Raw genomic sequence first — 23,798 nt, forward strand, 5'->3', positions numbered from 1 at the left:
CGTGTGGGTGTGTGTGTGGGTGTGGATGCGCCTGTGCCTGTGTGTGTGTGATTAAAACATAAGAGAGAGCTATAACAGGAGGAAGATGAATTAAAGAAACGTTGTTTTTAATCTCTGCTTTGGAAGTGGAGGAGATACAGTACCAGTAATATCTTGGAGGCCGCTGCTTGTCATTTCAGTCAAAGAGGGATGGAGGAATTATCTGTGCCGTTGATGATGATAGTAACAGTTGTTGCTTAATGGCAATAATCATTTCCAACTAGAAGAGAGCAGTTGTTAAGAGAGCAGTTCTCTGTGGCTGTTTCATTTGATCATACCCCAAGAGTTACAGTTCGTTATGAGTAATGCTTTGCCCTTTTGGCGCGCAGCATCGTTTTGCACATGCGCAGAAAGAGCGTGTGTTCCCGAGCTGTTTCATCACCGAACGTGGTTCATCAGTGTCCCTTTGCACTGCTGCCCAATGGAGAGGTGGGGTGTGGCCCTCAGCTCTCGAGCTACAGCCTCTGCAAGGACCTGGGAGGGAGTTTTGGTTAGGAATAAAAAGGTGCCAGTTGTGCTGAACAGGCCGAGGACCCCTGATGCCTGCTTGAGGTCCTTTGGAAAGTAAGCCTCTTACTTGTAGTGCTAGGGTTCCTTTCTGCAACACCAAACCCTTTGCAGTGGTTTTCCCAGAGTCTGCAAGTCTGACAAATTGATCACACTTCTTTTTTCAAGAGTCCCAGAGGGAGGCATGAGAGATACATTCTAGGTATAAGTACTGTCCTGACAAATGCCTGCTGAAGCCATGGGCTCTATGATTTAATGCTGTTGAAAGGAGTTGGGCAGGGGGGTGTGGTGGTTCATAGCTGTCAGCCAAAATGTGCATGAGAAGGATCATGAGTTTATAGGTATGTTCCCAAAGTTGTGTTTTTCTATTGTTCTTTATAATGATTGGAGGAAGACCACTGTATTTTAAGAAAAATTGCTGAGGGATGTTTCACCAGCCAAAAAAAAAGTTTCACCTATTTGTTTTTATAAGATTTGAGAATAGTTACTGGTTAAAAATCCCTGGAGATGGGAATGGCAACCCACTCCAGTATTCTTGCCTGGAGAATCCCATGGACAGAGGAGTCCGGCAGGCTACACTACATAGGGTCACACAGAGTCGCACGTGACTGAAGCGACTTAACATGTATGCATGCTGATTAAAAATAGAAAGTCTTTTTTAAATTTCCATTTTCACCAGGGAGGCTGCTCACCTAATCGTTTTTTATCCCTATCCTCATTTCTGGGCAAGATCTCAAAGTGGAGATGAGGAAGTCTGTCTCTGCTTTATAAACGGCTGTTCTTCTCCCCGTGTTCTTACTGTTAACAAACCACCCGAATGACAATACCCTGGGATCTGCTGATGCAAAAAAGGGGCCCCTGAGCTTCCCTGCGGTGACACTTGGCCTCCCCAGCCTTTGTCTGGCAGGTAACAAAGGGCTGTGCCAGAGGAGCCCTGCTGTTCTTGGGGCAATTACCTGCTCCTGGCATTTTAAAGTGGATTTTTACATTTTTCCCTACTCTGCTCCTCAGTGATGTTCTCATTTGTAGCACTTACATGGCTGAGTAACCGCTTTTCAGCTGTTGACTTAAGTGCAATTCAGTCTTCTCCTTCTCTTCCCTCCCATATCCAGCCTTCCTTTTCCTTCTGTTCTTCTGTTAGGAGAGCTTTCCCAAATGTGAACTTTTGTTTGTTGGGATGCTGTGCAATGTGCGTGTACCAAGAGCCCGTCGGATCTGTCCAAACACCTCTGGGGAGGTTGACGTGCCCCCCAGTGCCGTTCCCTCCTCCAAAGCAGGAAACAGAGAAGTTCAGTGTCTTGCTTAAGATCACTGTCTGAAGTCTCTTTTGAGGTCTGAGCACTTCTGGTGGGCTTGGGTTTCCCATCATCCTGTGTGCTTCTATCACTGATGCCAGAGCCTTAGTACCACAGTCGACGTGAACGAGGGTGTTGTCCCCTGTGGGGTGCCCCATCTGGTAAAGCCACATAGTGGCTCTTCATGATGACACAGTCGGGGAAGGGCCCCGAGCAGAGCGTAGGCGTTACTGCCTACGTGTTACCTCTGTGTTGGGTATTTCTTGCTCTATAGATAGCTCCTTCATCAGACGTTTCCAACTCCACTTCTGAACCAAATGTTTGGGCAGATAAGTGTCATCCTTTGTCCTATTCCTCTTTCCCTATAGCTTAAGAATAAGACATGGAAGCTGGAATAGCAGAGAGACTAAGCTGCTAGACGAAGGGAGTGGGCTCATCTCCACAAGAGATTTTGACCTTAGATTAGTCCCAGGGAGCACATACCAGCTGTCAGCTGGAGCCTGGAAAAGCTCCTTTTCCAGCATTTATGCAGCTGGTGGGGTGTCTGCCAGTGCTCCAAATCTGAGCTTTTGACCCTAAACCACTGCCAACACATTGGGGTTTAATGATTTAAAATTTTACATAATTGTATTTCTCCCCTTGTTTAATTTTCTAGAAGGTAATAAAGAGAATTGCACTTAGGTTGGTGGATTTGCTTGTGTGGAGATGAGAAAAGGTAACACGGATGGGGATGGTCTTCCCTCTTCCCTTAAATTCTTTATTCTTCTCCATAGCAGTTATGAGCTTCAAATGTTCTACATACTTCATTTATTTATTTTCATTTTATATCTGTTTATCCCACTAGAATGTGTCCTCCTTGAAGACAGAATTTTTTGTTTATATCTAAACCTGTGCCTGATACCTAGCAGGTACTCAAAATTTTTGTTGATTAATTAATCCTCCCACTAGAAGTAGCTATTGTAACCAACTCCAGAGTCCCTGAATCCATTCCAGCTGTTGAAGGGCAGAGGTTGATTTGTAGGACCTGAGATTTTTCAAAATAGAAATCCTGGAAATTGCTGTAGTGACTCAGAGTGTGGACCTTCTAGACCAGTGTTCTAATGGGATGAATGTGATAGCAGCACTTGGCTGTTTGCCTTAACATCTGCCTCAGAGGTTGGGCATCATCATTCATCAATTCATCTAAACAGGGAGAGAACTAATCCTTTATCAATAAGCAACTCTGAGGCTGGAAAGCTGAATAAGACATATAGGTCCAAACCCTCATAAATCTTGTCATCTATAACCAGATCAACATTTTAGGGGGAAATTATTTATCTTTTCAGCTTCTTCCAGCCCTGTGAAGGAGCATTCCTTAGCTTTACTTCTTGCTCTATGATATAATTTTGCATCCACAGCCTTCATTGTGTTCTTTAAGGAGGAGCCTGCTACTACCTGTGGTTCATTATGTCAAGATCATGCACTTCTTTTAACCTGTAGGAAAACTTTTTTCTTTTGTTGGCAACACAGGGCCAATGATGCTGGATCAACATGACCACAGTAGGGGTATATATGATGGTAGAAGAAAACGGGTAGAAAATTTCAGACTTGAAAAGTGCCACCTCTAGGCTTCTCTGGTGGTTTAATGGTAAAGAGTATGCCTGCCAATGCAGGAGACACAGGTTCTGTCCCTGATCTGGGAAGATCCTGTATGCTGTAAAGCAACTAAACCTGTGAACCACAACTATTGAGCCTGTGCCATAGAGCCCAGGAGTGACAACTACTAAAGCCTAAGCACCCTAGAGCTTGTGCTCCACAACAAGAGAAGCCTCTGCAATGAGAAGCTAGCACCACAACTAGAGAGTAGCCCCTGCTCTCCATAACTAGAGAAAAGCCTGTACAGCAGTGAAGACCCAACCTGGTCAAAAATTAAATAAGTAAAATTATTTAAAAACAAGAAAAATGCCACCTCCTGATTTTTCTGCTACCTGCTTGGCATCCCTTCTCTGATAAGGGGTCTAGTGGTGAGCATACCACTGGAACCTTGTATTAATTTCTTCCATGATCACATCCCAGAAAATGGAGGGAGAGATGGCAGGAGCTTAGTGACTTTTTCTGTCTGACTTAGCAGCAACATATATGAAAAGAATTACAGCTGTTGGTCTGCTATAAACTCAGAGTGAATCAGCATGGAGAGGAGGCTGTTGATAGGGAGCAACAGTTATGTTCAAAGTGAAGCCTGTGATGGTCCCCTGAGCAGCTCTGGCAACTGCTGGGGCTCCAGGCTTGAGAAAACACAGAGGAGGCAGAAATATATTCAGGGTGAGGGCACTCAAAGCTCCTATATGAGGAGCAGCCAGAAGAACTGGGGTATTTATTTTATGTTATTTGTATTAATCTTTTGGCAGTGTGAGCTTTTTATTGTGGTGTGCCAGCTCCTCTAGCTGTGGCACATGGGCACAGTAGCTGTGGTTTGTGCCCTCTCTAGTTGTGGTGTGCAGGCTTAGTTGTCCCGCAGCATGTGGGAATCTTGGTTCCCTGACTAGGGATAGAACTCACATCCCTTGTGTTGGAAGACAAATTCTTAACCCCTGGACTGCCAGGCAAGTCCCTCAGGATGTTTATTTTAGAAAAGGTTCAGAAGGACCTTGAGCTGTGTCTTCAAATGATGGAAGGGCTCTCCATGTGGGAGAAGCATTATATCATTCTGAAGCCTCAGGTCTTAGAACAAAGATGGCTGAAAGGATTGCCTACAGTCATGGAATTCAAAGATGGCCGCCTGGGGACCACCTCTGAGCCTCACTGTGTAGTCCCTTAGGAGGAATGCAAATCCCAGTTTGTATCTAATGAGCTCAGATACCTATTGAAGCCAGCCTAGGGCATCGCAAGGAAATATGCTGACCAGGTAGAAGACAAAATGACAGCTCTCCTTTGGGTCTACCTTCTGTGAGCCTCCTTTTCTCTATTTGCCTTCAGTCAGCTGATTTTATTCCCCCAAATTCAAATATTGGGAGTCTATATTAAAATATATATATTTACTAATATATGAAATAGTTAATGATATATGGAATAAAAACACTTGCATTTAATGATAGTGGTGGTGGTTTAGTCGCTAAGTCGTGTCCAACTCTTGCGATCCCATGGACTGTAGCCTATCAGGCTCCTCTGTCCATGGGATTCTCCAGGCAAGAATACTGGAGTGGGTTGCCATTTCCTTCTCCAGGGGATCTTCCCAACCCAGGAATCAAACCCAGGTCTCCTGCATTGCAGGCAGATGATTTACCAACTAAGCTATGAGGGAAGCCCCCAGTGATATACCTCAGTATTGTATATATCAATAATACATATGGTATACATTATAGAATGCGTGTATTGTAATGTTGGAACAACCTGAATAATTAAAAAAGAATAGATGAGTAAATTCTAGTGTGTCATATGAACTATTAGGCAATTGTTATAGACAGTGAGTTAGATCTGTACCTAATGTCCTAGATGGATGGGCAAGATAGTTGAATGAGATAAGAGAAACATACATAGTATGATCTCATTTTGTGCAAATAAATTATATTTAAAAATTACTTATGTGTGTCATCATGTGTGAGGATGGCAAAAGTGGAGAAGCATAGAGATGAAGTGGTTGTTAACAGTGGTGGAGAGTCTGGGGTGGGGTGGGGAGCTGGGGGACAGAAAGAGCAGGAATGGAGACAAAAGTGAAGGAATGTGAAAGGGGAAGGCTCATCTGTCTATTGGCATCCATCTATCTCTTTCATCTCACTGTCATCTGTCTGTCTAGCTTCTTTGGTTGTACTTAAACATGTATTAATTTTGAGGACTTTAATAAAAGGAGGAAGAAAGAAAAGAGAAAAAGCCTTTCTTAAATGCTGTTTTCTTTTTTGCTCTGTTGCTTATATAACAACTGTCTCAGTCTTTCTATTAAGGACACATTTAATCATTAAAAACACTATTAGTTTTCATTCTTTAGAGATGATTTAAACAAATTGAAAGAAATCTGGGGAATGTGTAAAGATAAAATATTTTTAATCAAAACTGAGTTTCTAGATATTGTGAAAGATGAATGACTTAAGAATCCATTTGTGTTTTTCTTCATTCTTTGCTGTATAAGAGGTGTATATTTTCCCCTAGTGCTCCAGAAAAATGCTCCCTTTCTTAAATGTAGGAAACACATGGTCAGTTAAGAAACAGTTAAGTCAAACAACTCAGTTAAGAAATTTGATAGTTTCTGCTGGAGAAGTGGAGCATTTAGTGAAGGATTCTGACACCCGTGTGTGTGCGTGTGTATTTTTAATCAGTTTTTCTTTGCTGAGATATCCAGCAAGATGCTGCTATGTTTTCCTGGGATTTGGATGCTTTCTTTCAAACTGTTTTAAATAATTATTTTCCAGATTAAATTATCTTCATTATACATTCAATTTTGATGCTGATAGTCCTTTCTACATAAAGAATTTGTCTACATACAGAATAGTCCCAGACATTACAGGACTGGTGATTTAACCCCTGCTTATTATGAAAGAGTATTTGAGACAGAAGAGAGTGCTGTTTCATAGTCACATTTGGATGTAGATTCAGAGATGATCTCAAGCACTATAGTGATTCAGAGACAAATAATAATGTCAGGTCCATAGTAATAATAATACTAACCATCGTATTTCTTTGATTTTAAGATGCTAATTTTGTATATTAACTGAAATCTAAATGTATCTTACTATACTTGTGTGCATTCATTAGGTTAACATTGCTAGTCAACAGTGGTCTTATAGTTAAAGGTATCAGAAATCCTATAGAATCCCCTTGGGAGCTTACTGAGTTCTGGATATTTTAATGGAAGTAGTACATTCCAGAATCAACAAACCTCAACCAGAATTTCAGTCTACATATAGCCATTTTGATTCAGACAAAGCAAGAAGTTATAAAAGTGTTTCTTTTCATGCAAGCGACTGCGTCATTGATAGATAACACTAAAATAATACTAAAATTATACAGAGTAGAATCTGTGCATGGCAGACTGCATTTTAAGAATCTTGATTTTAGTTCAAAGGCACTATCACTTTGGGAAAACTAGTCATGTGTGGTGACATTTTTCCATCTCATAGGCTAAAAAAAATATTTCACTAGGCCAAAATCCTGAGTGGTCCTTATGAACAATCTATCTGAAGAAGAGAGTGGAAAGAGTTGGAAGAGAAAATGTTATTTGAAGCTGTGGCCTGGAGAGAAGGAAGGAGCCATGACCTGGAAAGCTGTTCTGACTGACTAGGTTGCCTGTACCCAGTTTGCTTTAGGCGTCTTGTCAAGCATTTCCATTGAGTTTTGTGGTCGCTGTTGCTGTTTTTTGTTCTTTCAGAAAATCCTCCTCCCGCCCACCCCCCAGGGTAGAGTGGAAGGCTGCATGGCTGACTCGCCTATGTGTGTTTGAGTTCATGGTCTTCTGCTGCTTTTCTCATGCTTTTTCTTTATGATGTTTCAGCTCATCCACCATACACCATGTGCTTTAGAGTGAAATTCTACCCACATGAACCCTTGAAGATTAAAGAAGAGCTCACCAGGTATTTGGTTTGTTTGTTTGTATGTTTAACGCGCCCCTTGAACCAAAGCCAGGGCCTCTGAGTCTTCCTCCTAGAGCTGAGCATCTCCACCAAGCAGGCGCCTCAGCTCAGTATTTGGCTTGGAATTGTCTCTTGCACTTAATTATCTTGGGAGTTTTCAAACCGTTGTCATTAGGAGTGTAATTAACTGTGCAAAAAAGCAGTGGGTATAAGGAGGAGCTGCTCCCTGAAAACATCTGACAGTGGGTTGCTAAAAATAAACAGAAGATGACTGTCTTTAGGATATGGGCAAATTCATAGCTAGTGCAGCCCCTAGGACTTATCTTTGGGATCTAAGATTTTCTGGAAGGGAAAAGATCCCTTGACAGAATGGAATGTTTGTCATCCCACATTCCACTGGCTATACGACCAACCGTGGAGCCAGCTACCCTCTCTTTGTAGAGTGTCCTCAGCCCAGCTATTTGCATTTTCTAGTTCTTGGGCCTCCCCGCTTCCTGTCTCCTTCTGCTGCGGCCACGTGCAAATAGTCTACTTTCTGGAGGTTCCACAAGCAGCCTTGGCAGTGCCACTGAGTGGGGTCCCAGGAGGGCCAGCTCGGTGGATAAAGAAGAGCCCATGCTCTTAGTGCTTGGCTGTTAATGAGGCTTTGATTTGCGGCTTAGCTCTTAATGAGGCTTTGGGCTTTGATCTGATGACCGCAAAAAGTCGTTGCATCTAGTCTTCTCTCAGAATAATCTGTGTGGGTCCAAGCGCGGAAGAGAAGCAAAGGCAGTTGACCCTGATCATTGTGTGCAGAGGCACGTGTAGGGTTCTTGGGGGTTGTGCTATCTTTATTATCCATGAGGGGCCAGTGTCAGGCTCCACCATAGTGGCATAGGGTGACGGTGGAAGGGCGCCGTTCTGTATTAGTAATTTGTGCATAGCCATTGGTGGAGGTTTGTGCTTGGGGGTGGGGTAGGGTATGGCAGGGGAAAGGAGATGATGGACATTGTAAGTGGTGGTTGGCATTTTGCAAACTGGCCTGCCTTTTTTAAAAATTAAGATAAAATTCACATAACAAATTATTTTTCATTGTTTCAAAGTGCAGAATTCAGTGACATTAAGCACATTCACCATGTTGGGCAACCATCACCATTATCTAGTTCCAGAGCATGTCATCATCCCCCTGACCCCCAGAAAGCTTGTACCCATGAGCAGTTATTACACACTCTCTCATCCCCCTGGCCCTGGAAACCACTCATCTGCTTTCTGTCTCTATGGATTTACCTGTTTTGGACATTTCATGCAAATAGAATCAAATGGTACGTGGCTTCAGCCTGCTTTTGGCTTGAAAAATTTAATCATTTATTTGTTAAGTTCTTCCTCAGTTCTGCTCTCTGAAAGGGTTGTATGAGCTACTTAAATAAATAAATAGAGAGAGAGACATATTTGGAGATATTTGTCCTGCCCTCTGGGTGCTAACAGTGTAATTCGGAAGATCAAATCAAATACTCATGCCAGGCATTATTTCATCAGGGGCCAAAATGGCTCACTTTTGTCACTTGTTTTCTTTAAAATCTTTTCTGGAGGATAAAAATTGAATATGTATCACAATATAAATTAAGGATGTATTTTTTGTTGTTGATGTTGAGAAAAGCCTGTTTTGAAAGTAAAAGGGTACAAAGTTTTAGTTACTAACTCCAGTTAAATCCCACTCAGTTAAATTTGCTAGCATTTTACTACTTTTGTCTGAATAGCTAAGGTATTAATAGTGGAACATTTTTATGTCTCTGATGGAAATTCAGATAATAGTGTGTCCTTGCACAGGTAGAAATGGACTTTTCCGAGTTAACACTGTACTTAGAATTTGAAAGGAATCTGCAAACTGTGGAATGACTCAGATACTTATGTTTAAACCCTATTTTGAAAGAGTTTAGTTTTTCTTGTTTGATACGTTATTTTATTCTAAGTTAATCTAAAATTTAAGAAGAATTTAATAAATGAGAAGCTAAGATCACATTTATGACCAGGCTTAGGTGTAAATAAACACTGAGAAAGAAAAGCAGTTTTAAAAGAGCAAAGCAACAAGAATAGTCACCAAGAAGGACATTTGAAATCATTTTTTAACCTTTTTATCTCTCCATTTACACAGTCACCTTACAATCTTTTAGATTTCTAGGGCTTCGGTAAATGCTATATACAATTGAATGTAATAAAAGCATATTGCTTTAAAATTTTTTGGTAAAAACCATCTTTAAATTCATGTTAGATGGAGAAGTGTATCATTAATGATGACATAATAATGTGTGACCCCAATCCTCTTGCATTTTCATTGCTTAATTCTTTCATGCAGGGAGTGATGACATGTAAATGCATTATTATTGTTGTTTTTTGGTGACTGTTACATTAAAAAATGAGTATCTGAACCTGAAGCCATTTGCAAGGCTCAGTGGATTATGTGGAACCCATAATAATCCATGATTATCTCTAGAGTTTGCTAATTTGAGCAAGGACCCAATCTCAGCTGTTGTGAAAGCTGATTCTCTTTCTCAGGAAGCTTTCATCAGACTCAATATCTGAGTTATGGGATCAGAACCCAAACCTCTCATTTATGAGTGAATATTTATTTGAAACTGTTTTTCACTGCTAAACTCACCAAAATGTAGAAAGGAATGCTTTTTGTTTAATGTATACATTCAGCATGTAGCAAAGAAACTTGATGGCATTCAGCCTGGTAGTTTAAAATCTTTAAGAAAGATTTCATCATCTCAAGTATTTGTATGACCCTGGTATTCTGAATAGTCAAGGGCCTTGGTCCTCAAAGTCAGGTCACTGGATTAACAGCAACAGTGTCACCTGGGAACTTGGTCTCTGTGCCAGGCCTGGGATGGGGTCCTGCAATCTGTATTTTCATATGTGCTCCAGATAATTATTGGAGAAGGAAATGGAAACCCAGTCCAGTGTTCTTGCATGGAGAATCCCATGGACAGAGGAGCTTGGCGAGCTATGGTCCACAGGGTCGCAAAGAGTCAGACACAACTGAAGTGACTTTGCAGGTAAATGGAAAGCATGTTAAAATTTAAGAACCACTGTGCTTAGTGACTCAGTCATGTCCAGCTCTTTGCGACCCCATGCACTACAGCCCACCAGGCTCCTCTGTCCACCAGGATTTTCTAGGCAAGAATACTGGGGTGGGTTGCTATGCCCTCCTCCAAGAACCACTACTCCAAGGCAATTGGGATTTTCAAAAGTATTAGTTCCCTTAGGTAGACATTAGAGCCTACAGTTCAGTGGGCTTGGTATGTTCCCAGAGTTGTGTCACCATCACTATGATCCCTTTCCAGAACATTTTTATCACCCCATCAGGAAACCAAGTACTCAAGCGGTCCTTCCCATTCTCCCCTCCCCTCAGCCCCTGGCAGTTATGAAGCTATATTTCTGTCTTTGTAGATTGGTCTATTGTGAAAATTTTATGCAAATGGAATCATACAATATGTGGTCTATACACCTTTTATGTCTGACTTTTCACTTAGCTTAATGTTTTCAAGTTTCACCCCTGTTGTAGCAGGAATCAGTAGGTACTTCCTTCCTTTTATGGCTCAATAATATTCCATTGTATGGATATACCACTTTTCTTTATCCTTTCATCAGTTGATGGGCATTTGGCTTCGCTGTGATGAAGAATGCGGCTATGAAAACTCGTGTACACATTTTGATGAGGAACAAGATTCTGATTTAATTAGGTCTGGGTAGGATCCATGTTGGTATTGTCTAAAAGCTCCCCCGTGTAGTTCTGATGCACAGTCAGGCTGAGAACCTCTGGTTTAGAACCTTTTTACTCAAGTGTGGTCCATACGCCTGCAGCTCAGCATCACTGGGGAGCTTATTAGAAATCTGGACTCTTGGGCCTCACCCAGACCTACTGAACCAGAATCCACATTCTAACAGGATCTCTGGGTAATTCACAAGCTCACTAAAGTGTGAAAGGTGTCAGTTTAGGGAGATACTCTGGGTCCTTGACAAAATGGGTCCTTTAACAAAATTCACACAAACCCAGACAGGAAATTTATTAGGGACTACCTTTATGTCCTGCACACAATTCCATACACATGTGGGGACAGAGAGTGTTATTTTAGCCTCCACTGTGTCCCCAGTGCCCAGCACTGTCATGGCCTAAAGCAAGTGTGAGATAAAGATTCTTCCGATGGAACAACCAGGGAGCCACTGAACCCCTCAGTGCAGCCCTGTGTCAGGAGATGGTGAGCTCCAGTGCTCTGGGATGGGACTGGGGTGGGCTGGCAGCACCTGAGTGGTCTGAGCACTTCAGTCAGACCCTCTAAGTGGGGTTGTGCATGAAGCTTCTTTGCTGTTGTTTAGTTGCCCAGTCATGTCTGACTCTTTGCGACCCCATGGACTGCAGCACACCAAACCTCCCTGTCCCTCACCATCTCCTGGAGTTTGCCCAAGTTCGTGCCCATTGTATCAGTGATGCCATCCAGCCATCTCATCCTCTGATGCCTTCCTCTCCTTCGGCCCTCAATCTTTCCTAGCATCAGGGACTTTTCCAGTGAGTCGGCTGTTCGCATCAGGTGGCCAAAATACTGGAGCTTCAGCTTCAGGCTGAGTAAAAGATGAGATTATTTGAGTTCTGGAGGTAGTGACTGGGACCGATGGGGTGTTGCCCCCACCTGGCCTCAGGAACCTGGAAAGAAAAAAAGAAAAAGATTGGTCTCTGCGACTTAAACTGTAAAATAAGCAGAAAGAATCTGCACACGTCTATAAAGTTACTTTAGTCAGAGACAAGGACCCTCAGCCTGACCCTTCAATGAAAGAATCAATCCAGCTAAGAAATAGGAGGAGATCTGAAGAGGGCATGATTGGCGTGGAGGAACAGAAGGGACAGTGGTGAGATGCCCTGAGCTAGGAGTGGCAAGCTGACACCCCACCCCCACCTATCCCCAGCTGAATCAGGCCAGGCATATTTTTTTTGTTTGGTGCTACAGTGTTTTCAAAAATAGAGTTTGCTGCAACATTAAAATTCAAAGGATTTTACCTCTCAACGAGTCTCCGCGATGCTGGAGCTGCATGGTGCTGACCCTTCCACCGGAGCCAGCACCCTCTGTCCTGCTCCTCGACCCCTGACCCCAGCCCCCGTCACTCAGAATCAGGTTGGTCTGAGCTGGAGAAGATGGCAGGAGAGGATACTGAACAGGTGACAGCTCTCACTGACAATGAGCTGGCTTTCTGGCCTTGTAACCAAGTCTTTTTGAGGTTGATTGACTGGGACTAGTCTCCGTAAGATTGAGTGTGTTTCTGGACTCCTCATTCTACCGAGAGCGCGGGCAGCCTGTCCCTGAGGTGCTGGCGGGGGTGAGGGCGGCTGTGGTTGTCACTGTGTGGGACTTTTCCCCCAGGGACGGTGGCTGCTAGGCCCCGTGTCTCTCCTCTATCCTCCCCGTCTCTCTTGGAAGTGGCTGCAGACACTTCAAGTTTTCTGAACCCTGGGGCCCCTCCCAGTTTTCCTCTGCTTGCCCTGCAAGCAGTGCAGGTAGGGTTCTGGTGACCCAGGTGGATGAAACGTAAACAATCCTTCTGCTTCTTCCAGGCCTCAGTCAAAACTTAGGGCGACTCTTTCTCCTTTTGCATTGCAGGTACCTTTTGTACCTGCAAATTAAAAGAGATATTTTCCATGGTCGACTGCTCTGCTCCTTTTCGGATGCTGCCTACCTGGGTGCCTGTATCGTTCAAGGTAAGTGTGGGCCCAGCTGCCTATCCCCACTGTTGTACGGGACAGCAGAGCTTTGGCTGTTCAGAGCCTCTCTCCTCCCAGCCTGTGCTCATCCTGTCTGTGTTAGGATTGGAGGCCTGTCAGGGCTGGGTGATCAGCAGTGGAGCCCCCCTCCTTCCCTCCCAAGCCCCTGAGGTCCTGCTGGAAGATGGGCTGTTGTGGTCCCAGGGGCCTCTGCATGAACAGTGTCCTCAAGGCCCCGAGGGAGAGCTCAGAGTCTCTATTTTGAAGGGGATGGAATGCATGACTTTATAAGAAGTTCTGAAGGATTATGGGATCTTCAATGCCCTGAGCTCCAAATACCAAGTGTGGGGCCTGCTGGGTATGTTGAGCAGGGGATCTGTGTCCAGGAAGGTAGGTGTCAAACAGGTGTCATTTCAAACCTTTGATGAATGCCTTGATGAAATGTCAAAGGATTTATACAGGTATATCCACATGTGTAGTATGTGTATATATATATGTGTACCATATCTAATTCTTCACCTTTACAATAGTCACACAGCATGGTGAGAAACCCAGGCTCACAGTCTCTCATTTCTCAGTTTGAGCCTGAATTCCCATTTCCTGGTTATTTCACCACAGACAAGTGATTTAAACTCTTTAAGCTTCAGTGTCTTCATATATTGAAAGAGGTGGTTATACCTCTTTCACTGTTGCATGATGATTTCATGAGACTTAGTCTCAGGGTTGAACAGGCACCCGTGGGAAGTGGTGAACACTTAGGACCCAGGGTTGGTTTTCATATGTTTCTACCTGTAAGAAACAGTTGTTTGAGGGAAGGCAGTCTCCAGGACCCGAGGCAATGCATTGCCATGGGGAAGGGCTCAGGACACAAGTGGAGAATGACTCAGATGTTCTGTTTCTCTGGGCCTGCCAGGAGGCAGCTGAGCCTGTTTGGAGGGACTCAGGTGTTCCAGCCATTTGTAGCTTGGATGTTGATGACATGTTTATAACAGAAGAGGAGGGTGGGGAAGGGAACTAGGAGAAGAGAGGAGGGATGGAGAGAGAGGGAGAGAGAGAGAGAGGAGGGGAGGGAACGGGGTGAGAGAGAGACACTACCAAGTGAGCTTGTCACTCTTATAAAGGATCTGAAATATCGAAGGAGCTTATGATGGGGTCATAAGTGGTTGATGACAGTCACCTGTCTGATCACAGTTCCAGACTTCATTCACAGCTTAAGAGAAACCCCCGTCATTCTGGGGTTTCACTGTCACTCACCACTGTCCCCAGGGGATGCTCTGTGCTGTGAAATGGTTCCTAGGACCATGTTTCTGGGTGTGTGCACTCTTTGAGAAATCTGAAGTCTATCTGTGTTGCTTTTCCCCTTCCTCTGGGAGCAACCTAGTACTGCTTAGCAGGTTTTGGCAGAGCTGTTAAAACCCTTGGAGATATTAAAGTTTAAAATCAGGGTGACGGTGATACCCTGATGAGATTTAATCCTTCCATCTACTCCAAGGTGGAGTGTGTGCTTCTGAAAGCTGCCTCTCTTACACAGAGCTAAAGAATGTTCAAACCTTTCCTGTGAAGACTGCAAGTTCCTGGTTAGGGTGCACAGTCTTCCATAAAGGAAAAGCAAATCAATACTAATCCGAGCAGCAGACTAGCCTATGAGCGTTTCAGGACGCATTTAGGCATTAGTGTATCATGATCAATTCTCCAAGGGCAAGCTCAATATGGATCTGTAATGGGAAACTCTCCATCCTGTTTTATGTTTGAGATAAAGCCACAAAGCCCCCAGCCAGATGATCAGGGCCCGTCTCATCCCTTGTTGCTATTATCACTGGCCACACTCAAAGATGCTCTCAGGAGAGTAGAGTTGGAAATGGACTGACAGACCTCAAAGAAGCCTTTTAGCTCTAAAACGCAGTGGTGTCCACGGGCCATTTGTAGCAAATCCGGTAAAAGCTGGATTCATAAAACTCTCTGTGGCTGGGGGAGTTATTATAGCAGCCTTGGAGATTGTTACAAATGCAGATAAAGATCTGCTTTGTCACAACTGCTTATGCTTTCAGAGTGATAGGAAATGTGGAGTAAAGGATTAGAAAGCGGAGGACATGTGACTTTTTATTGGCCTCTTGTTTGCTAACATTCTTTGAAGGAGGATGTTTTAAGCTTTCAGAATGTTCTGAGTATATAATACAGGCAGCCATCCAGAGTTTTGCTACCTGTATACACTAAATATGAGTATTTTCAATGCATGCTTTGCATTGTCTTTCATAATGAAAATTGCAAAACAAACACACAAAGCCCTAGGGATCTATTTTTGGCCTTTCTTGGTGCACATATTTTCCTGTTCCTTCAGCAAAACAGCAACATGTCAGGATTACTGATCTTATCTCCTACTCCTGGTATGTCCAATCCCTGTGGGTCTGTGGCTCCTTCTAGCTATTCAGAACTCTGTTCAGATGTCACTTCCTCTGAGAAGTCTTCCTGGACTATTAAAGGAGCCTCTCTCTGCACATTATTCTTTCTAGTGTCTCTGTTTTGCTGTCTTTTAATAAGCACTTAGGTCCGAAATTATCTTGTTAAGTTGGTTGGGGTCTTATTATGCATTGCCTCTTATGTAGAATCTAAATTTCATGGAAGTGGGACTCTGGGAGTCTTTTTTACTGCAGTACCCCTGTGTCAGGCACACTCAATTCTCCACTATGTTAAGTGAACCAGGGCACTTGCATAAATTGCACCAAAGTATGCTCTATCTCTGTACCTGGGAAAGACTGATTGGTTTACTACCTCATCCCTGTGTTCTCCAAACATTTATTGGACATTCCTAGGTGGCAGGCATTGCTATGTGAAGTCCCTTTGGGGGGTAGGGGAAGACAGGTAAACAGGAAGTTTTGATAGTGTCTCAGTGTCTACAGAGAGGGACACAGGGGTCGCCACTCTGATCCCATGAGGACCCTCATCAAGCAAGGGTGGTGAGGGACATCTTCTGAAGAAGTCAACCCTGGAGCTGTAATGTCTTGTATCTCAAGTTCTTTTGGAACAAGCTCTCTCCAAACCAAGGGAAATGCCACTGCCATACGTGCCCTTGAAAGTCAATACTTCTTTTGCCATCATCCGATCACACTCATCATTTGGCTTCAGCTCTTTGGATTTTGCTGACAATTAAATTCTCTTTTATTTTAATTTAATTTTACATTCTCACAAGCCAGCCCATGTGCTGTATGTTATTTGTTGTAACTTTGCCCTCAACACCATGTGCAGAAAAGAACCACATGCTGCTTACCCAACTCCTCTTGGGATGGAAAACAGAATTTTAAATGAGCTTAATCATTCATAAGCTTTTGCTTCAGGTGAAGTCAAAGTTAAAGATAAGCTTCAAAGAACAAGAAAGCAGGGCAAGTGATGGGGCAGATGTTGACATTTACCTTGTCAGCAACCCTGTGCAGGTTCCATAGTGTTCCTTCTCTGAGTTTGCTGGCATTTGCCAGGCTACTTATTTGCTGTGTTTGGCAGTACAAGGCCATTGTATCTCACAAGTTTTCCTGGAAGAAGTACCCACCGTGAACAACACAAATGCAACAGAAAACAACATAAGCACAAACAGTGCTACTAACCACTGTGCAAGCTGACATTTGCATTGGACATGGCATCGTTTACTATCAGTGATCCATTCCCTATGGAAAAGTAGGCTCTGAGTTATACCATTTCCTAAATTTTGGGTCCATAGCCAGCTTACAGGGGTCATGTGTATGTGTGTGTGTGTGTGTATGTGTCAGTGTGTTAAGGGTGGTTTTTTTTTTTGAAGACTAGATTGAGTTAATCACCAGTTCGTGGCTCACTTTCATCCCGGTCCCATTGGCCCACCTATTGGTTGAGTTTCCTTTTTTTCATTATACTTTGTTTTCATTCCTAAAGGCAACAACTGGATTCTTGTATATCATTGACTTGACATACATCCTTATAAAATGATTAGTATTGTTTTGTGTGTATATATTCTTAAGTTTCATAAATTAAATGGGGCTATATTTAATCCTTCCTTTTTATGCTCAGAACACTGTTTGGGGAATCTACTCACATTTCTGGGTATAGTTGTATTTTGTTGCTTTCAATTGCTGCAGAGAGTCCAGTGGGGTGCATTGCCCTTGTGGTATTTACTGCTCCCAGCAGTAATGAACACCCAAGTTGCCCCGTATCTTTTGTTGCACCTAGAGCTTTTCTAGAATATATGCCCAGAAATGGGCTTGCTGGGTTGTAAGATTAGACTAAATACTCCCAGCTTACTCTCTAGAAGAGCTACATGCATCAAGAATCTTCAAATGTGTCATAAGCATACCTTCTGTTTCCTCATGTTCCTGCCAACACATAGAATCATCTGACTTACTAAACTTTTTGTTAATCTTATAGGTATAAAGTGACATCTTCTAGTTTTGGTTTGGATAGCCCTCAGTACTGATGAGTTTGAGCAACTCTCCATACATGAGCTCTATGGGTTTCCCTTCTGTGAATTGGCTGTTGACATTCCTTCACCTTTTCCTATTGGAATTCCTCCCCATTTACTTATAGATTTGTAGGAATTTTTTTTCTTTTTTCTAGATATTAGCCTTTGTCAGATTTCTATTTTGCAAATATGTTATTTCAACTTATTATTTTGACTACTTTAGTGAAATATTTTAATATTGATATGATCAAATTAATCAATTTCCCCTCTGTGGCTGATGACATTTGAGATCTTATTTTGAAAGTCCTTCCTCATGTAGTGTACATTTAGGTTGTATGTAATTTGAACTCTACTGAGAAGCTTTAAAGGGCTTTGCTTTCCTCCCAGTTTTGTCCTTTTACCATCATTAGATGATTCAACAGGACTGGGACAGTAGATACAAATTACAGAGTTGGATGTGATTTTGCAGATGTGCTCAAGGCATATTGATTTCTATCTACTTCAAAGTCATGTTGATGATCAAGTTCCTCCAACACAGTTTTCCCACCACCTTTAATGTACTGTCCTGGACTATTTCTGCCTGAGATACTTGCCCTTTCTGGCTCATTTTACTTAGAAAGCTTGTGGAATCAGTAGAATGTATTCCCATTGCAAGAACAGCCCCATTGCTGCTTCAGGCTGTGGTCAATGCTCATCCTTAGTCCATCTTCTCATAGACCGTCTGGGCGCTCAGAAATGTGCAGCCATTTCTTTTTACCCCTAAAGACCCTCTGGAGGAACCCTGTGTTAGAACCCAGCAACCTTAATCTGGGATGCTCAGCCATACTTAGACACGCACTCTTTACTTTGAAGAGCAATCCATTTATTTTTATATAAATAAATCCTCTTGGGTCCTTTATGTTTTGATTTTTTTTTTTCATTGAATGGGCCACACCTGCACAAATCTCAGACTAAACAGCTCCAGTCTGGGAATTCTTCGACTCAGAGAAAATTAACTACGAAAGGAGGCTTGAGGAACACTCAGTGGGTTCCAAATAGAGGTGGTAACACTCCTATCATGGGGAACACTTGGAAATATTGGGAGGTGTTTTGGGTGTTCACAATAGTGGGTGTGCCACCACCACCTAGAACCTGAAGGGTGGGAGTGCTCAATGTCTTACCATACCTTGGAAGGTCTGAAACAATGAAGAATTGCTTATTTCCCCAAATGCCAATAGTGCCCCACTGAGAAACAATGATTTAAATTCCTTTATTGTATAGTTGAAGAAAATGAGACTCAGAGAGTTCATTCAACAAGTGTCCAAGATCACACAGCTAAATCTAAACTAGAATATGACCTTCTAGACACTCAGGCTGTAGCCTTTCCATAGAGACGAACACATTTTGTTGCGTGAGCTTGTTGCACTCTCTTCTTTTGGGTGGCAGGAGCCATTTCATGTATATCCTGTTTTTGTTGTTTTTAATCTTTCTGTTTATTTTTTACTGGTTACAGCTGAGCTTGGTGATTACGATCCTGATGAGCATCCTGAGAATTACATCAGTGAATTTGAGATTTTCCCCAAGCAGTCACAGAAGCTGGAAAGAAAAATAGTGGAAATCCATAAAAATGAACTCAGGTAATGGCGGTAAACGTTTGTAGGAATGATAGAGGTGAGAAAGTATTCATACGACAGGGAATGTGGAAATCATGTCGTAAACTAAAAATATTTGTAATGTGGGGGTAGACTGTTTCAGCTGGCAGGGCAATATTTCTGGGCACTGGCAAGGTCCCCCATCAATGACAGTCTCAATGATGTGGGGTCCCCTGGGTGGCTGTTTATGAACCATCAGCAATTATTAGAGCCATATATTTTCTTATGGGTTTTGACTACCCTGAGTTTCTGAAAGTGAAATCTAGGATAATTAAGTAATCCTTTCTGTTTTGAACTTTGCATTGCCTCTCCCCTGTCCTGTGGTCTTTGCTTAAATTTTGACCCCAAGTATTAATAAAATGGAATCCATTGGCAAGGTTTCCTTTACTGAGCTGCTTTCAAGATAACAGATTCAGTGTCTGCTTCTCTTTGCCTTGTCTGTGAGGCTCCAGAATGATTGTTAAGTGCAGAGCAGTACCATTAGAAGGAGCAAAGTCACATACAGTATTTATTCACTGTGTATTGGACACTATTTTAAGTACTTGTGCATATTGGTTCATTTAATCTTTGCAGTAGTCCAGGAGATAGGTGCCATGGTTCTTCCGTTTTACAGTTGAGGGAACTGAAGCACAGAGAGATTAAACATTTTACCGAAGATCACACAGCTAGCAAGTGATAGAGGCAGGATTTGAATCCAGGCGGCCTAGCTCCAGGCTTTTGAGTATTCTGATACTTCTACTATGCATAGGCTAACAGGTAGGAATGACGCATGGATAGGAATCATCACCAGTTTGGAATCCAGGTAACTCAGGTGTTCTAGTCTGTAACTAGAACTTAGATTCTTGCAAATCACAGGAAATTCATTTTGATAATAATAGCAAGCATGGGCTGTGCTATGGCAAGTATGGATGAAGAATTATAAGCGCTGAGATGTTTCCACCTTCTGGGATTCTGGTAATTATATATATACACAACTAATGTCATTGGATTATGATTCCTGGAACAAATATCTGTCCCCTTGAGAGGGAGCGCCCAGATCCTGCTTTATGCTGGCACTCCCCCTTCTGGTGAGTTCGAGAAGACTGTACATGTGGGCCTTAAAGGGGGCAGCGTGGTTCTGCTTTAGTAAGACCTCTGTTCTTAAGAGATAAAGATGATTAGACATCAAGAAATTGTACCGATTTCAGAAACTAATGTACCTTTTCCAGGGGTAATTTTAGGGTATCATCTCCTAAAGCTTTGTTGAAAATATGACAGTCTGCCTACTCTTTGTTCATTTAGGGGACTAGCAAGCTGGAGGTAAAAGTAAATTCCTGATGTTGCCATGGGGCTTCCCGGGGGGCTCAGCGGTAAAGAATCTGCCTGTGATGCAGAAGATGCACGAGATTCCACGAGTTCAATCCCTAGGTCAGGAAGATCCTGTCAGGGCATGGCACCTCACTCCAGTATTCTTACCTGAAGAGTCCCATGGACAGAGGAGCCTGGCAGGCTGCCGATCATGGGGTCACAGGGAGTCCAACGCAGCTGAAACAGCTGAGTACAGTGTTGCATGAGGGCCGTGGACCAGCAGCATGTGGGCAGCCCAGGGTGAGACCCTTGGGACGAAGGAGTCACGGCCACTGTGTGGCTTAATGGTGAAAGGAGGTGGAACAGCCTGCTCTGAACAGAATTTGCAGGGCCTCAGATGCTTGGAACATATGATAATAAATGTTTGTTGAGCTCTTACTGGACGCCAAAATACTGTGCTAAGAGCCTGACATACACCACCCCACTCAGTCTTCCCAGACTCTACGAGGTAGGGTCCATTGTTGTTCCCCATCTGAGGGGAAGCAAGCACAGCCTGGAGTGAAGGACTTGTTAGTAGCAGAGTCTGGACTTGAACCTTGTTCTTACCTGACACTAACACCTATGCTCTTATCCCCTGGGCTGAGCAGCCATAAGGCAACCTGGTAGTCATGTTGATGTTCCGCGGTGATCACCATGGTGAGGGTGGGGACTGTGAGAAGAACCAGTTAGTTCTATCATCCAGGAAACATGCTGGGGACCTCACAAGAATAGGAGTAGAGAAACCTAAAGAGGTTCTTGAGAGACATTATAGCAAGACTTGGTGACCTACTGGGTTTCATGAGTAAATGAGTGGATCAGAGAAGATTCCAGATTGCCTTTTGTAATCAGAAAGCTGTACATTGAACCTTGTGCCAGCTCCTGAATTTGCTTATAACCCTGAAAGTAGTCATCATGCATCTAGAGAATATAGAGCTCCAGCAGTCAGCCATGGTTTGTAGATCCCAGAAATGAATGCCATGGCTTGGCCAACACTGCTTTGCTGTGTTGCAACAAGTTTGTAATGCCCAGAAGGCCCTTGTGAAGAAGTCAATGTTGTATGTGTGGAGGACGAAACAGCCAGAAATCATGTGATACTGCAAAGAGAGATTCAGACGATATTTTCCTGTGTGATTTGGCTCCTTTTTCTCCTTAAGTAGTCATATGTTTGCTTCTGCATCAGTGCAGTGGAGAGAGATTTCAGGTTTGATGAGAAGATAAGAAGAGCAGCCAAGCTGATAAGGTAGAAGAGAAGGGGCTTTCTAGAATTGGCTGGAAACTTGCTGCAGAGACTGGAGGTGACGCTGGGGATCAGCAAGCCCTCTGTGCACAGGTCATGAAAGTATTGATCTTCTTGCGTGGGAACTGGACCTTTGGCTGGACTGCTCTGCAAGCCTGAGAGTGCCAGGGAAGAGTCATGATGGCAGAGACCCATCTGTGACTTGGGGGTGCTGCACCAAGGTGTTACTATCTTACTCTCCATGGTTATCACAACACCTGTGACCCTTCCACACAACAAAGGGATAAAGCATGATCAATGATTTGTTGTTATGGAAACTTCCTGAAAGGTTTCCAGTTGGCCTTTGTTGGGGTTTGAAGGGTCCTCCAGATAATGTTCCGCTCCTACCCGTTTTCTGAAAAAATCAAGAAAGAGAACAAGAGATGGCAAAAGAGACTCTCAGACACTAGCAAAAGGACCATGATTTGCCAGATAAACAAACAGTATTAGCTCTGGGGAGTCACAGCCTTCTCCAGCCTTTTTACTTGATTAGAATCATCCTCCTCCTATGCTCTCTGTGGAAGGACTGAAGTTGTGATTCTTGGGAGAAAATCAGAGAGGGAAAACTTTCCTTCTTAGGAGGCTACACAACACTTGAAGGTGGACCCAAGGTGGCTTGATAGACAGGCATTAATAAGAGAGTTCTTTATGGGGAAGAAGGAGAGAGAGAGAAAGACTGGAATTTTGAGGTGCTTGAAAATATAAGGCCAAGATTTTAGCCAGAGTCTGCTTGGACTAAGTGCTTAGACTCTTTTAGATGTTGAAGAGATTTGTGAATAAAGTTCATGGGTCAGCTTTGCCTCTTCAAATGTGCCCCATCACTGACTGACGGAGGGGAGAAGACATAGTTTTGCAAGGGTAATACTGCAATTATTGATCATCTCAGTATCAGTCAAGGTAAGCTAGATTTTCCTGAGGAAACAACTCCTAAAAGCTCAGTGGGTTAGAACAAGAAAGGTTTGTTTCTTGCTCTGATGTACACCCACAAGAGGTCAGCTGGGGGACTTGGTTCATCATTGGCACTTAGGGAGTCACGGGCTTGGATTTGCCAGGAATAAGAGAGCTGTGGAAAGTCCTGCTTTAGCTTGGAAGTGATACATGTCACTTCTGCTTATCCACTGTGCCAGAGCTAGTCACATGGCCACACTCAACAGCCCGCCAGGCTCATCTGTCCATGGAGTTCTCCAGGCAAGAATACTGGAGGGGGTAGCCATTCCCTTTTCCTGAGCATCTTCCCAACCCAGGGATCGACCCTGAATCTCCTGCATTGCAGGTGGATTCTTTATCATCCGAGCCACCAGGAAAGCCCCAACACAACCGCCAGGAAGTGCAATTCTATCAGGTCCAGAAGGTGTGAAGTGGAAACAGCTAGCAAACATCTCTGAATGGCCTTCACAGTCTCATTGACTAATAGAGTTTTTGTTTTAACAGACTTTATTTTTTTGAAGAGTTTTAGTTTCACATCAGAATTAAGAAGAGGAAAGTATGCAGATTTCCTCTTTATTCCCCGCCCCTCTACTTGCACAGCTTCCCCCATATCTATGTCCGTCCCCCACCAGAGTGGTCCATTTGTTATAATAGATGAAACTACATTGATTTGTAGGTATTATGCACAGTCCATATACTTTAGGGTTCACCCTTGAGGTTGTACATTCTGTGGATTTGGACAACAGTATAATAACATATATCCACTATTATAATATCATACAGAAAATTTTCACTGCCCTGAACATGTTCTGTGCTCTGCCTTATTCATCCCTACCTAACCTCTGGCAACCACTGATCTGTTACCTGTCTCCATAGTTTTGCCTTTTCTAGCATGTCATGTAGTTGAAACCTTATAGTATGCAGCCTTTTCAAATTAGCTTCTTTCACTAAGCAGTATGTACTTAAGATTCCTGCTTGTCTTTCTATTGATAGCTCATTTCTTTCTACTGCTGAATAATATTCTGTTGTATGTACCACAGTTTATTTATCCTTTTACCTACTGAAGAACATATGGTTGCTTTCAAGTTTTGGAAGTTATTATAATC

The 23,798-nt window shown here is 43.0% G+C and overlaps 1 protein-coding gene across 3 annotated transcripts in view; it reads left to right on the forward strand.

The window, feature by feature from the left end:
• Positions 1-23,798, forward strand: part of FRMD3 (FERM domain containing 3) — a 326,745-nt gene that overhangs the window by 199,411 nt on the left and 103,536 nt on the right. For all 3 annotated transcript variants that reach the window (XM_043927504.1, XM_043927505.1, XM_043927506.1), the window contains exons 4-6: positions 7,303-7,381; positions 13,012-13,109; positions 19,025-19,148. In XM_043927504.1, the coding sequence (XP_043783439.1) occupies positions 7,303-7,381; positions 13,012-13,109; positions 19,025-19,148 (301 nt within the window). The remainder of the gene's footprint in view (positions 1-7,302; positions 7,382-13,011; positions 13,110-19,024; positions 19,149-23,798) is intronic.

The sequence above is a fragment of the Cervus elaphus genome, chromosome 16 (genome assembly GCF_910594005.1).
Source record: "Cervus elaphus chromosome 16, mCerEla1.1, whole genome shotgun sequence".
Classification (NCBI taxonomy): Eukaryota; Metazoa; Chordata; class Mammalia; order Artiodactyla; family Cervidae; genus Cervus; species Cervus elaphus.